The following is a 15,609-nucleotide window of genomic DNA, read 5'->3' as shown; positions in this document are numbered from 1 at the left end:
AAGTATTCTTAACACTTCTTTTTAGCAGAAAATTTTTCACAGAAAAACTTAGCTGAAGTTTATTCCCTTTTATCTCTGCTCTACAAATATTAGGCTACTTTATGTAGATAGCTTGCTTGTGGCTTAGCATGTGTATCTAGTTGCATAGTAAGACTCCTTATAAATATTACACGTAGTTCATGAACTGAAAGTTATTCCCACTTTTTATTTTTCCTGCTCAATTTTCAGAAGCATTTTATGCTTTTTTAGACAGATTGTTTTGGTAGCCTGTACTAGAAAATAACTCTCTCCCAACACCTGAACAAGGATATAAGTGCCCAGAACAGTCTTCTAAAGTAGTTATGATTGTATATTTGTATGTGCATGTGCGTAAGTGCACTGGTTTTAATTCAACTTTCTCCTTTAATTTGCAGCCTTCCAGTCTGGTGTTTTTCTTGCCTCTTCATGACCTCGTGTCTTGAGCAGCCTAGCTGGATCCCCTGGTTCCTGTTTCTTCTTGTTTCAAAATTCTGCTTTCCCCTGTTTAAAATCCCCTACCCTTTTATATTCATATGCATACACTAGGCTTTAACTACCTGTTTGGTCTTCACTGTTTTTTCTAAGACTTTGGATTCCGTCCAGAATTTTCCATGTGGCACTGTCCTCCTGGCTTCTCTGCCAGAGAGGAATAAGTTTCTCTTGTAGAATATCTGTTGTTCTTTTGAGGTTTTAGGGACCCAGTGGTCCTCATCTAGGTTTCTACTCTGCTGCTTTGTCTTGTTATTAATAGACATCGGGGAAAAAAATATGGCTGTATCTTTTGCTGCTCTATTATAAAGCAAATATACTAACTTTTTTAGAGGCAAGAGAGTTTGTGGATTGTGGGGGACAAACAAAGTGTACATATTCTGGAGGTAAATGAAAGCAAACAACACCCCTAACATCACATCTCTTCAGACGTATATAGATTCATGAGATGTTTGGTCTGCCCCTTTCTGTCCTTATTAGGAAATGCAGTTATATGCTTCTAGGCTAAATGTAGTTCTTCCTTTTTTTTTTTTTTTTTCTTTCAAGCAGTATCTGTATTTCTGTTAAATTTTGTATAATTTTGAGGAGTCTTTCTGTGCAAGTGCTTAGCTATGGAATCCCTTATGTTCCACACTAAGAGAATCACTGATGAATAGAATGCCTCAGACTCATCTTAAATGTTTTGTTTTCTTGTATAAACCACTGAAAGTGTTTGGTGATGAATCTCTTCAGTTACCTGGTCACTCCTTTGCTGAATGATAGCAAAAAATTAAGCATGTGTGTATTTTGACCTTCTTCGGCTCAAAGTCAGGCATTTGGGAAAAAATACCAACTTTTAATTTCAGTGTCTTTTGGCGTTCATGTTGTAGTAGTTGTGAAGTTCTGTATGTGCAGGTTCAAAGTGACTGTACCCTCAAAGGTTTAATTTTTCTTGCTATGACTGTTGTAGTGCAGCCAAGATTTATAATCTTAGTTTAACTTACGTTCAGCTACAAAACAGAAACATGCTACCATAGTACATCATAAAGATATTTCATTGTAAAGCTGTTATCTGACCTTCTTGTCATGTAAACTGCTTTTCTGCATCATTCTACCTGTGTGAATCCCTCTGGGGGTGGAGTGGGCAGGTGACACTGGGGAGAAAACATGCTGTGAGCTTCTTCTGCTAATTGAGTTGGATTTGTCATGGTAATTCATAAAGATGTGTATAAAATGGTAAAGCAGACCACGTGTCTTGAAATTAAATATTACTTTGTTACTGAAAAGTAGCATTTGTGCAATGCAATATGTAGTGAGTCTAGTTTCAGGAGTTGAGAATATAGGATTGAAGTTCTTACCATCACCATGTGGACTATTGATATTTTCATGGAAATTTTCATCAGAGGAAACCTCTTTGTGGCTTTATATTTGTATGTAACAGACCTGTCCTAATAAAACACTGACCATTATTGTTGGATTTTAAATGCATATATTTTAAAAAATATCTATGTTAATGTATAGATATATTTTAAAATATATTATGTAACTTGTGTTGCCACAGATCTTTATGGTGCTGAAACAAAATAGTTCCTCTAAGTTAATTTGGGAATAATTGCAACTTTGGTCTTTTTTTTTGTGTTTCAGGGAAATGAGGCAAGCTACCCTTTGGAAATGTGCTCCCACTGTAAGTTTTTTACGTTATACTCTTAGGGAGGTTAATTTTATTTAGAGGTTAATTTTATTTAGATTGCATACAGCTTTCATATATGAATGTACTGCTTTAAAAATGACACAGTTTATATACTAACCAAAAGAGTAAAATTAAAAGGTGAAATATTACCTTTGGAAAAAATACAGCTTTTGATGTTAGTGTAAAATCAAAAATCAGTCCATCTTTTAAAAAACACTTACTTTTAAATTTTCCCAATAGAATATGAAACAAACTTATGCCAGTTCTGTATGTCTCTTCAGTGAAGCGTTACAACTGGTAGCGCAGCTGGTGGGGCTTTTCCACCAGTCCCAGTTCCTCAGATGTGGAACAGCTTGTGGTGCAGTATGTGCTATGTCAGGAACAAAGAATATTGCTGAGGTGTCCTCGCAACCTTGGAGGAAAGAGAGGTTGAGGTTAGAAGAGCATTTTTTCCTGTGCATGCTTGCAGGCAGGCATTTAGGTGAGAAGTCACTTGGTGTTACTCTGTTTTGGCCATGTGAGCATAAATTACATTGCTCTGTCTCTTGGGGCTGGTCTGCCCTGTAAAAATAACAAAGTATTTCTTGCCTAAAGCTTACCAAAGAAAGGCTTGTCTTGTGAAGTGTCCCTGTGGTGTTATGCTAAGTATTTTAAACTACTTTTTTCTGTGAATGTTTTTCTTCAGCACTAAATTGTGTAGACCTGTGTGTGTATGTATGGACTGCTTGATAAAATTCCCCCTCTTTGGTGATTCAGATCTTGTTTTAAACAAGGTAATAAATTCTTCCATCATAGAATTTTCAGGCTTGGAAGGGACCTTAAAGATCATCCAATTCCAACCTGCCTGCCGTGGGCAGGGACACATCCCAGTACATCAGGTTGCTGAGAGCCCCATCCAGCCTGGCCTTAAAAACTTCCAGGTATGAGGCTTCTGCCACCTCTCTGGGCAACCTGTTCCAGTGTCTCACCACCCTCATGGTGAAGAACTTCCTAACTTCTAATCTAAATCTACCCTCCTAGTTTGAATCCATTCTCCCTAATCCTATCACTACCTGACATCCTAAATAGTCCCTTACCAGCTTTCTTGTAGACCCCTTCAGATACTGGAAGTCTACAATAAGGTCCCCTTGGAGTCTTCTCTCCAGACTGAATAACCCCAACTCTCTCAGTCTGTTCTCATAGGAGAGGTGCTCCAGCCCTCTGAGCATCCTCGTGTCCCTTCTATGGACATACTCCAGTGCATCCAGGTCCCTCCTGTAAAAGGGGTTCCAGAACTGGATGCAGTTCTCCAGGTGGGGTCTCATGAGAGCACAGTAGAGGGGGAGAATCACTTCCCTTGACCTACTGGCCACAGTTCTCTTGTTGTAGCCAAGGATCTGATTGGCTTTAGGAGCTGCAGTGTACACTGATGGCTCATACTGAACTTCTTATCCACCAGCACTCCCAAGTTCTTTTCCTCAGGGCTGCTCTCAAGCCAGTCACTGCCCAGCCAGTATTGGTGCTTGGGATTGCCTCAACCCTGATGCAGGACCTTGCACTTGGTCTTGTAAACCTCATCAACTTGATGAGGCTGGCATGGGCCCACCTCTCCAGCCTGTCAAGGTCCCTCTGGATGGCATCCCTTCCCTCCAGTGTGTCAGCTGCACCACACACCTTGGTGTCATCAGCAAACTTGCTGAGCATGCACTGAATGCCACCGTCCATGTTACCAGCAAAGATGTTAAAAAAGGACTGGTTCTAATACTGATCCTTGAGGGACTCCACTTGTCACAGACCCATTGACAGCCACTCTTTAGGTGCAGCCATCAAACCAGTTCTTTATCCACTGAGTGGTCCATCCATCAAACCCATGTTTTACTAGCTTGAAGACCAGGATGTCATGCGGGACATGTTGAAGGCTTTGAAGTGTTGAAGGCTTTGCTCAGGTTCAGGTGAATGACATTGTTTGCTCTTCCCTTGCCTATTGATCTTTTGACCTTTTCATAGAAGGCCACAAGGTTTGTCTGGCATGAGTTGCTCTTGGTGAAGCTGTGTCATGTCACATCTTTGTGACTAAGTCACCTCTTCGTTATCCTCCTCCTTCAGGAGGATCTGCTCCATAATCTTATTGGGCACAGAGGTGAGATTGACTGGCCTATAGTTTCTGGGATCTTCCTTCCTTCTGTTTTTGAAAATGGGGGTTACATTTCCCCTTTTCCAGTCAGTGGGGACTTCACTGGACTGCCATGACTATTGGAATGTAATAGACAGTGGTTTAGCAACCACATCTGCCAGTTCCCTCAGTACCTGTGGATGTATCCCATTGGGTGCTATGGACTTTCAGGTTCTTCAGGTGGTCACGAGCCTGATCTTCACTTAAAATTGGCAGTTCTTCCTTCCAGCCCTTGCCATTGTCATCTGTGACTTCAGAAAGTGTGGCTGGAGCCCTTGCTAGTGAAGACTGAGGTAAAGAAGTCACCGAGAACCTCAGCCTTTTCCATATCACTTGTAAATAAATAGGCATATAATTCACAATAGGCACTGTCTTCTAGATTTCTAGTCATAACTGAGCTCCATCTCTCAAACCTAATGTTAAATAATCACAGATATGTCTTTTTCTAAATATGCTTTTTAGAGAAATTAGTGACCTAGTGCTCACCTAGTGATTTGAAAGTCCTCTATGCTCGATACATATGTCCACATGAATTACACATTTATACAGAGTTCTTAATAAAACATGAAACTTCTACCCACATATCCATATTTAACCAATTATACTCTGAGATCATAACACAGCAATGCAGTGTTGTGGATAAGATTCTCAAGCATTCACAAACCAGTGACAAATTATATCACATATCTTTTTTCCTGAATCATGTGTATCAGTGTTAGGTTACTGCTTCATTGGTCAGTTTTTCTTTAGGGACATGCTGGCTTCTGAAGATTTTATTTATTTTTTTTTAACTAGGTCTCTGCCAGAGTTGTAAGCAGTGTGTTGCTGTCCTTATCTTTTTGATTCTAGGACAAGCTATATTCATTAGTAGCTACTGCCAACCTAGGGGTATATTACCAAGTAGGTTTGCTCCCTTTTACTGCAGTGAGACAAGATTTGCACATTATATTTTATGGTTAAGATGTATTTTGAGGATACTGTTGTGTTAATCTGAGCTTTTTGCATAATCATAAAGCTTTTTCTGCTCTGGTGGCCCTTCACGTAGTAGAGAAAGTTGGCTACTTCCTGGGGCAACACAACTACATATACTCAGTGAGGTGCAGTTAGCAACGACTTCCCTTTGCTTGATTGTTTCAGTTGGATGATAGCACTAAGCTTAAAAATTCTGCATGCTTGAATATCCTGAAAAAGCAGAGATGGTGGGGTGGGTCTTTGTGGGGCACAGGTGTGTGCAGTAGCATATCTTAATAAGGCCACTATGTGGGTATTTCCGATGGTCTTCGAGTAGTAAATGTTCATGCTGCTTCCAAGTAGCTGCCACTGCCAAAAAAAAAAGCTTTCCAGGGCAAGATGACACAATATTTTTGAAGATCATTTGATAAGGATTTTGAAAGGTTAGACTTCTGGGGGACTGTCAGCAGTAATGTATTTATGCTGTCTGCATGGTAGCATTGGGTCATTACCTCTGCTTGGCACTGTAGACACTATTTTGGTGTCTCTTTTTAGAAGAATAATTGCAGTTTAAAGCTGGCATTTACAGGAAGCAAATTCAGGGTACTGTGCAGAGGATGCACACCATTAAATAGTCAAGAATATTCTTTCTACCCTTAATTTTAAAATATTAAATTTTTTCAGTGGGTGAATTAGTGTTGCTGGATTTCTTAGAAAATAAATTAATAATCAATTCCTGAACAAAATCATTCCTCATGGAATGATCATTCCTCATGTTTCTCTGCTGTGCTGTGTCTGAGAAATAACTGAAAATCTGGTTGTTTTTCATGGTGAAAATTTGCTGTTAGCCAAGCTATGTCAAATTACCTTTTAGAAAATGTGATCATAGCAAAAAAGTGTGAAGAAAATAATTTTGTAATATAGTAAACAGTATTTTGTAGTAGAATATAGTATATAGTAAATTATTTTATAGTATAAATGGTATTTTCTGATTTATATTTTATAGTATGTTTGGGTTTTAGGATGAGGAGACTAGTATATCTTTTCTAACTTAGGAAATTGTAACTGACACATCTGAAGTCATGAAGAGGATTAGGCCAGCTGTGTGTAAGCATATACAAGACAAGTGGTGGAATGTGTTCTCAAGGGCGTCATCTTTTTGAAATCTGATCTCCAAGACTGAAATGGCTGTCTTGGTTGCTACTGTGAAACATTATATTAGTGAATCAGACAACACTGTAGATAGAGGTGAGAGCTTTTGCTGAAGGCCTGTTTTATTTTGAGATCTCTGCAATCCGTTCTAATGGAGAAAATATATTTTTTTTTTAACCTGGAAACATTTAAAATGATTTTCAGAACATGTTTTATTTGTAAAATTTTTCTAATACCTTAGAAATTCTCTTGTTTATAATCTCATAATTGAAAAATATGTGGAAGTGGCTCTCTGTGACCACACTCTGGTCTGTTGTTTGTTAGTTGTAACTCTGAGCCAGTATTAAGAGTATCTGGAAAGCTGACATTTTAAATACAGGTTTAAACATTTAGATAAACACTTAAATTTTAGAAGTGCCCAGCACCTCTTTGCTGAGAGAAGTACAGCTTTTCTGAGATTTTTGTGCCTGTATCAGCGCTGTGTACTCTGCAGTAATGGATGCACAGTGATTCTGAAAAAGAAGCAGTTATTCTGGTGAAATATCACTGAACATTGTGATTTCAGAGATCTGTATTTTTGAGGCATTCTTTACTTTTGTCTGCCATTAGTTGTCAAGCTAGTCATACACCTTTATGTTGACTAGAAAAAATACCATTAAAACATACTTTCTGAAATTACAATTTTCAAATGGACTTTTAAAGCATCCACTTGAATGTGTTTTACCGTGCTATCTTGAGCATCCATTACGTTACTAACAACTTGAACTAAACAGTTATTTGAAAACATCATGGATCATCCTCTGCTGTTGTGTTGGGAAAAAAGATTGGGGTATTCAGTAATACCTGGGAACATATTAGAGAGTGCCCAGCTAAAACGTAAAGCTACTGTACTAAAATGTGAGTTACATAGAACGTTTGCATGTGGTTTCATGGAGGCATGGAGTTCTTGCACTTTACCATGATTCATCACATTTTAAGATGAATTCAAGAAACAAAGCAGGTACTGATGGTTCTAGGATTTTAATACTTGGATGGAAGTGAAATGTTTTGAAAACAGGTCTTTAACAAAGCATCCTTAATACTGGAACTGCTTAGGAAACCCCAGCTTTGTTGTGTTGTTTATGGGGTGATTGAAATTCAAAATGGATTATGCAGTAAATGTGACTAATCCTGTGTGCTTTAAAACAGTGAATAATTTGATGTTTCTACTGGACTAGGAGCAGAGCCTTTTAAAGAAAAACATTTAACAGGTACTATTTCAAGCCAGTGGGTATGTTTTAAGCTCAGGCATCAGTGCCAAGCTGATGGGATACTTTCCAAATTTGCTGAAAAGCATAGAAGACTCATGTCAGCTGGTGAGCAAAACATAAAAAAAGGCTACCTTGAGTGTGAGGTTAGAGGAGTGAAAGCTTCCTGCGGCCAGAGCTCAAGGAAGCTCAGACCACTGTGATGAGTCACAGGCAGACTCTGCTTCAAATGATGTAAACAAAGCTTGATTCTCCTTATTTTGCTCAGTGATGTTATCACCCTGTTTACACTATTGAGGACTTGGACCTCCTTGGATTTCCTGGTGTTTTTGTATCTATCCTGGTCTCCTTGGCTTAAGTCTTGTAAAATTCTGTCTGCTACTGCCACCATCAGTCCTTCTGGCTCAGATACCATCCCTGTATGTAAACTATTTTGTGTATTGCATTTTTAGTATAGCTTCAGGATTTTTGTGGGGACACTAGGTTCTGTAAGGAGCCTTCAGAGAAGAAGGAAAGAAGTGTTTTGTTCAGGCTCTGAAAATTCAGTTCAATGTTGTGTTCTTCAGTGATTTTTGAAAGGTTTAAGTCAGTCTGTTGCTAAACACTGAGGAAAAAGTGGTCTTATAGAAGAGGCACATCGATCATAAGTGAAGGCTGTTGTAATATGTGTACTCAGTAAGGAAATCTCAACAAAAATTTATATGATATTATTGCAATCTGCTGTCACATAAATGTGTGCTGTTTTCATTTTAAAAATCCAAATCAAACCAACCAACCAACCTACCTAGAAAATCCATGTGGATTTTAGGTAACTTGAGCCTAGGTAGAGAAAGTCAGCAGAAATTATGACTGAATTAAAGAAAGAAATGATAGGAAGAAGCCAGGCAGACTTAAAAATTAAACTGTAATGTATTGATCCCATATTTTTCAAAGTTTATTTAAAATCTGTTCTATTAAGAGCGAAGATGTTACTGAAATATGATTCTTTTTAGTATACAAACTTTAAAAAAGTCAGCTTGTACAAAGGATTTTAAAGGTAGGTGAGGTGCTTGCAAGATATTTAATTAAAAAATAATGAAATTGTTCTGATATGAGGTTCTCTGAGTTATTAAACAATGATCTAGAGATGATGTTTTTATCCATATATGTTCATAAAAACCAGGATTTTATGCTCATTAACTATTAAAGGAAGTGTTCCCATTAATTCTATTACTTTGATTTTTCATTTTTCCCATTTCCAAGTACTGTCATCTATGGTGTGTCCATCGTCAGTAGCAAAATATTGTATAAGATTAATATTTGGTCAGCTTTTGATAGAGATACTAATTTCTTCAATACTGTTCCTTGGCTTTTTTTTTTTTCCCCTCTTTTTTTCTCTTTTTCCCCCAAGAGTGAAACCTCTCTCACATCTCCAGTGCAGGAAAACTCTTTGCTTGAATATTTAAAGGTTTGGAATGAGAAATTTCTAATTGCTTTTCTAATAGAAACTGCTGTTAAAGCTGGACTGTGTATTGCAGTTAAATTGGAATTGACTGTATGATCTGGGAAACTGGATGTGTGTATTTGTGGAGAAGAGTAGTTAAGATTTTCTAATTATGAAGACTTACTTTCATGATTTAGATGGTTGTTGCTTTGTTGCAGTTCAGAAAAACACCAAAGCCCTTCTTCAGAAATACTTCAATGTGCCTTTCAAACCTCGTCTTCCTATAATCTGATTCTTTATCATCCATAATCGTGATCTCCTTGACTACAACCTTGAAAAGACAAGATAAAGCACCAATTTATATTTTAAGTATTGCTGGCTTGTAAGTTTAAGAATCTGGCTAGTTACAAATGCAAAAATAAATTGAACAGTGGCTCTCATGCCCAGCAGATGATGTCTGAGCATGTATTTCACAATGTAGCATTGCTTGTTACTGTTGTGCTATGGGTCAGCTGCTGAATGTCCCAATAAAATGTTCTCTTTGAATTCATATTGGTAGGTCCTGCTAAACAGTAGAGATGAAGTAGCCTAAATAAAACAGCTTTCTAGCAGAAGTTTGCTCTTGTAGCACACTTTGTCTGGAAGCTCTTACCTCCCTGCTGGAGCTGACCAGTGTGATGGCTCAGTTGGTTTTGCCTGTGTTTTGTGCCAGCTGTAATATTTTAAACCTATATAGCAGTGTTTAACTTACTTGCATGTATGCAATGAGCTCCTCTTCATAGCAGAACATTGTTGAAACTCCTAAGTGTCACTTCCAGTCATTGCTTATGTATTTGAGGAAAAAATACTCAAGACTTCAGCTCCCAAACCAGGAAATAGACTGGAGTAATGAAATAAGACTTCCGGCAGTCCTTCTTTGGAGTTCTGAACAAATGCTATCTAATTACTGCTGGTCTTCAGCCCTGTCACAAGCATTTACTTGTTTGTTTTGATTTGTAAAAATGTCTTATGAAACTTAGGGAGTTCTTAAGTGTAAATTAAAAATGTGTTAAAACTTGGAATTTATTAACAGAGCTTAAGTGAGCCTTATCAAGTGAGATGAGATCCAACTATGTTTGATTCTTTCATTTTTTTTGCAGTGTGACTTTTGTGAAACTATGAAGTATTTTAGGTTGCATAAGATGCTTTAGTATTTAAATCTTAGTCGATGCTAATCTTTCTGTTGGAAATGAGATTTCACTCCTGTGGTAAGAGGACAAAGGGGTAATACTATACACTGTAGATAATATTTGGAAATTGCTGCTTAAGTGTTTTAAAGTGAAATGGTATTTTTAAAGAAATAAATAATGCATGAGTCTTTTCTTTTTCTTGCATTTTCCAGTAGGAAATAGTTCTAATAGTAGCCTTCACAGAACATATTTCAGAGTTTACCAGCATGAATTCTAGATACAATTGCAAATTTCAAAACAAGGTAATTTGTGAGACAGTTGCCTTAAAATAATGGCAGTTACTTGAAAAGATGATGTGATTTCTGAGCCCAGGTTAAAGAAGCAGGAAAGTTGTAGTTGGACCAGCACATAATTTTAAACATGGCTAATAAAATTAGAGACAGACTGATGTCTGAGCTGAACAAGTCCTTGTATTATTGTAATACAGGTATAAGTTATGTCTACTCATGCCTTCATTTTTTTTATTGGAAAACGTGGTCACATATTCAGTGTGACAACCCACACTTGTGGGGTTTTTTCCTATATTTTTTAAATGCTTATGCTGTAAGGATTTTTTTTTTATATATTAACTCCTCCTATGTTTGTTGCAAGTCTGGAATGGAGGTTGCATTGCAATAAAGATAAGATTCCCATGTTAACATCTTGCCAAGGTTCTGACTTTGTGTTAAACTGCAGTGAGTCCAATTAAATTCAGGTCAGCAAGGGCCCAAAGTGAGGGTAGATAGTGACTACCATTCAGAGCCTGACTGACTCCATTTATAGTTTTAAGATTTTGAGAAAAATGGAAACTGAGGAGTTTCAGTGGACAGAAGCAAGCAAATACCTTTAGTGTATCGGGTGACAAACAGTATTTTGTGCTGGCAGAACCCATAAGCAATCATTTGAGCTAATTGCCAGGGGAGCTCTGCTTTGCCATTCTCTTCTAATAAAATCTTCTCTTAATCTCTCGAGCGTTCTCTATATATAGCTTTACCATAGGGTGACGTGGGTTTTGTGTGTTTCTGTGTAGCTGTGCTGACAGTGATGTGCTCTTGACACCTTCAGTATGTTCTAGGCTTCCAGAGAAACTGATGGGAAAAAGAATACAGCTTCATTGCTGTCAAAGCCTAGTTAATTGAAATACCCAATTGTATGTTGGAAACTGAGGAAAGTACTAGAATCTTCTCCAGATGTTGTTTAGCCTTGTTTTTATAGCCCTAGAGGCAAAATTAGATCTGTCACTTGCTAGCAAAACAAAGGGAATATTATTCTGGAAGTATCAACCCTTTTTTGCCTTCTGCTTCTGTAGTTGCAGTTACTGAGAATAACCAGTTGCAGAAAGTGGGAGTTTACTAATCAGGCAAAGTAAGTCATGAAAGAAAAATCACCTTGTGCTTCTGGACTTCTGATTTACTGTCTGCATTTCATCCTGAATTACTGCAGTTGTTTGTACCTCTGGATTTCTGTCTGGGTGGTTTTTTGGACTAGGGTATCAAGAAAATGGGTGAAAATTTACTACTGCTGTGGTAGAGGATCAGGTGTCTGGATCTGCTGCAATTTCCAAACATAAAGCTCTGTCTGCATGTTGGCTGACCTTACCTACTGGAAAGGCTAAGTGCTGTTTCTATACCTCACTTTTACAAAAGCCTAAGAAGGTATTAATGTGATATAAAGTGGATCAGCTGGTATGTATTGCCTTGCAGAAGTTCAGACATAATTTCTGTCACTATTGGAGCAAACATAGTAAATGGAGATAAGAAATGTAGAGGATACTGTTCATGTTGGGAAAGAAAATGGCACGCAGAGTTTGAAAGCTTCGGGTTCTGTAAGATGCGTTTGCTTTGGCTCACTGTATGCTGGCTGCTTTCTAGGACTTCCTAAGAACCTCAGTTCTTCCTTCATACCCAAAAATGGTGAGCAATTAGTGAACTAACTTTGGTCTTGTAAATCAAGGTGTTGATGGGGAAATTTCAGGTTGGTACACAGGGAAATACTTTTTTCAGGATTTCAGCAGTAATACAGTACAAGATTTTTTTAGTGGTGTTTATGGATTTTCAGTTTTAGTCTATTCCTGGCAAAATCAGAGGTGTAAAAGCAGGGTATATGCTTTTTATTGATACTCTCTTTAAATGTTAAGAGAACAGGTAAAGTGGTACTGCTGCAGAACTTAAATCTGCTTTAATTTCTGGGGAAAAAAAATAAAAATGTCTGCAGGCTCTGCCTACAGGGATGTCAGTCAGAGATAGAGAAAACAATTCTTAGGTCTGTGTGGGTGATATTATGAGTAGGTGAGTGATAACTGGCCAAGAATTGTGACTGTGTAAACATGCTTAACTTGGAGAGCTCCTGGGATGCATACCTATGTTTGGTGTGCTGAAGAAGCACTGTTTTTGCTAATATGTTTCCTAATATAATTGTCTTTGTGACTATCTTTATCTAGTGTAAAGGTAATTCTAGCTCCTTCAAAGAAAAACTTTGATCTCTTTAATTTCTTCATGCCTGGTATTTCTAAGAGCTGTCTGACGAAGAACTAGCTAAGAACCCTTAATCCTTAAAAATGTTGTGTCAGCATGTGGCATTCCATGAGTCACAAAGCTAACTGTATTATGGCTGGTGCAGGGAGGAAAAAAGGTAAGACTTATTTAAACTAAAATGAAAAGGCTTGTGTTAGTCTTCAGAATTTGATGTTACTTTTAATAATCTTCCGTGTTTAGTAGTTGTAATAAAGTAGGAGAAATTCTGGGAGGAAGGCAGTGAAATGTGATGTGTTTAACTGGCAAAGGGTTTGCTGAAGCATTTCTGAGCATGGGTATGTGTGGTTTTTTTCTTTTCAGTTGATGCTGATGAGATAAAACGACTAGGAAAGAGATTTAAGAAACTTGATTTGGACAACTCTGGTTCTTTGAGTGTGGAAGAGTTCATGTCTTTACCTGAATTGCAACAGAACCCATTAGTACAGCGAGTAATAGATATATTTGACACAGATGGAAATGGAGAGGTGGACTTCAAAGGTAAGACATGGAGCTTTGTGACAGGTGGTGGTATTTTATCTCAGTTCCTGGAGCCCCGTGTTCCAAATTTTGCTTCAGTTAAGAAAGGAGGGATAAAGAAAACTTGTTAATCATAATAGAAGTGCCTAATTCATAGTGAAGCTGAATACCAGTCAAACTAGTTTATCTGGCACATGAAAGCAATGCGCTCCTGAATTAAATGACTAAAAGTGCAGATTGTTTAGTAATAGCTTTCCAGGTCATACAGATTTAGGATTACTCATTAAGTATCTCTTATTAAAGTACAGTAATTCAGTCTGTTAATAGTGTTGCTATCCAAAGAATATTCTTACACGGAAGAGAGTATAAAAAGAGTGGTAAGACTACATAAGTTGTGTGTCTGTGCATAAGTTTTATTTATTCAAATGTTATGTGAAGCTGGCCCAAATTTTTTCTATTGGTACTTCCTTTACAGGATTCTTTATGTGAGTTTAAGTAGATAATAAAAATGAAACCCAACAGGTTTTATTTCAGTACATTCCTCCAAAATTTTAGACTTATACATTCAATATTAAAAGGTTAAAAATTTTCATTACTAGTTTGTTAGAACAGACACTGACCACTAGTAGTGATGATCTCTAATTTCTGTTCAAGATAATAGTTACTTTCTTATTACTCATGGCTAGAAAAGGTTAATCAGTTTTGGTTTTGTTTTTTTTTAATTTGGAGAAAGTTAAAATACCATTCTGTCAATATAAATGATTCATTAAATAAAAGGTTGGCATACAAAAGCTGCCAACCTTTAGAACTTTAAAGGTCTTTGTATAGGAAGAACTACAATGCAATTTCAGAAATTTTGAGTTTTTAAGACTTTTTTTCTTGGTATCAGTTTCCAAAAGAGTAACTGCTGTATGTAATTGTTGTGAAAACCAGGCAGTGGTGAAAGGTGATGCTGTATTGTATGTGACATTGAACTGTGATTAATATAATTACAAAGAGCTGTTCTTTTTGGGTGGGAATAGGAAGTTGTCAAAATTATTTTTTTAGAGTCAAATGATGCTGTTACAGTGAGTGGAAATGAATCCTACTGTTACTTGGTCAAGTTTGATTAATTTAATTTATTTTGTCTCACAGTGAAGCTCAAAAGATTTTTAAACTGAAAGATGGTAGATCCAGATTGGATAAATTTTTTGTAGTGAGGGTAGTGAAACACTAGAACAGGTTGTCCAGAGGAGTTATTGGGGCCCTGTGATTGTTGCATTCAAAGTCAGGGCTCGGTGAGGCTTTGAGCAACCTCTTCTAGGGGAGGTGTCCCTGCCAATGGCAGGAGGTTGGATGCAATGATCTGCAAAGGTCCCTTCCAATGCAAACCACTCTGTGATTCTGTGAAAAGTAAAATTGCTAATGTGAGGAGACTTGCATTCTTTTGTTGCCAGAACCTAAATTTAGATTAATCTTTCATAAGCATAATAGTACAACTCAAATTATTTCCAGCATTGTATTGCTAAATAATAGACATTGAGTTAATTTCACAAAGCATGTTGAAACTATACTAGACCTTTCCAACCTAACGCTATACTGCGTACTTCTGTATCCTTCCTATTCTATAGTTCAACTCAGTTTTTGCACTGTTATTTTTACCACCAAAAGCTCTAACAAGTTAAGTTACAGGATCTCATCCAGACAGATCACATCCCAGGGAGTGGTTTGTTTGTGTTTTGTTGATTTTGGTTGGTTTTTTTCCTGCCAACTCAAAGACTTTGCTCCTGGGATAAATAGCTTCAGTGTTAAACAATGGAAATTTGCTCTTTATCCTACTGCTTACAGAAAAATGATTTTAGGAATATGTTCCGGGGCAGTTTTCATGTAATTATTGTTTAAGTTGTGAAAGCCTTTTTGAGAGGAGCTGCACAATTAGAATCTCCACTGAAGTAGGTTTAGTGGAGATCTCAGTGAGGTTTTATATCTGGTTCTGATGAAAGTCTAGCAACAAAATAAACAAGTCTGTTCAATGAGCATAACACTGGATTTGAAATACCTCCCACTGAAGAATCTTGAAGTGTCAAATATATGGACACGGGTGTCACAAAGTAGGCAATATTTTCAAGATTTTAGGATATTTTTTATTTTTACAATTTTGGAAAACTTCTGTATGTTGGTTTCTTAAGTTTATTTAAAAATACACTTTTTTTCTAAATGTTTTCTTGTATTCTTCAGAATTTATAGAAGGAGTCTCTCAGTTCAGTGTCAAAGGAGATAAGGAGCAGAAATTGAGGTGTAAGTATTTTCATTTTCCTTTAAATATTTTTC

General features: G+C 37.1%; 1 protein-coding gene across 3 annotated transcripts in view; it reads left to right on the top strand.

The window, feature by feature from the left end:
* The window catches only part of PPP3R1 (protein phosphatase 3 regulatory subunit B, alpha), a 43,395-nt gene that overhangs the window by 20,799 nt on the left and 6,987 nt on the right, over positions 1-15,609 (top strand). For all 3 annotated transcript variants that reach the window (XM_030446696.1, XM_030446698.1, XM_030446697.1), the window contains 3 exons: positions 2,131-2,170; positions 13,144-13,320; positions 15,517-15,576. In XM_030446696.1, coding sequence (XP_030302556.1) covers positions 2,131-2,170; positions 13,144-13,320; positions 15,517-15,576 — 277 coding nt within the window. The remainder of the gene's footprint in view (positions 1-2,130; positions 2,171-13,143; positions 13,321-15,516; positions 15,577-15,609) is intronic.

Source organism: Calypte anna, chromosome 3 (genome assembly GCF_003957555.1).
Source record: "Calypte anna isolate BGI_N300 chromosome 3, bCalAnn1_v1.p, whole genome shotgun sequence".
Lineage (NCBI taxonomy): Eukaryota > Metazoa > Chordata > Aves > Apodiformes > Trochilidae > Calypte > Calypte anna.
The sequence above is the reverse complement of the archived record's forward strand: the minus strand, read 5'-3'. Positions and strand labels throughout refer to the sequence as shown.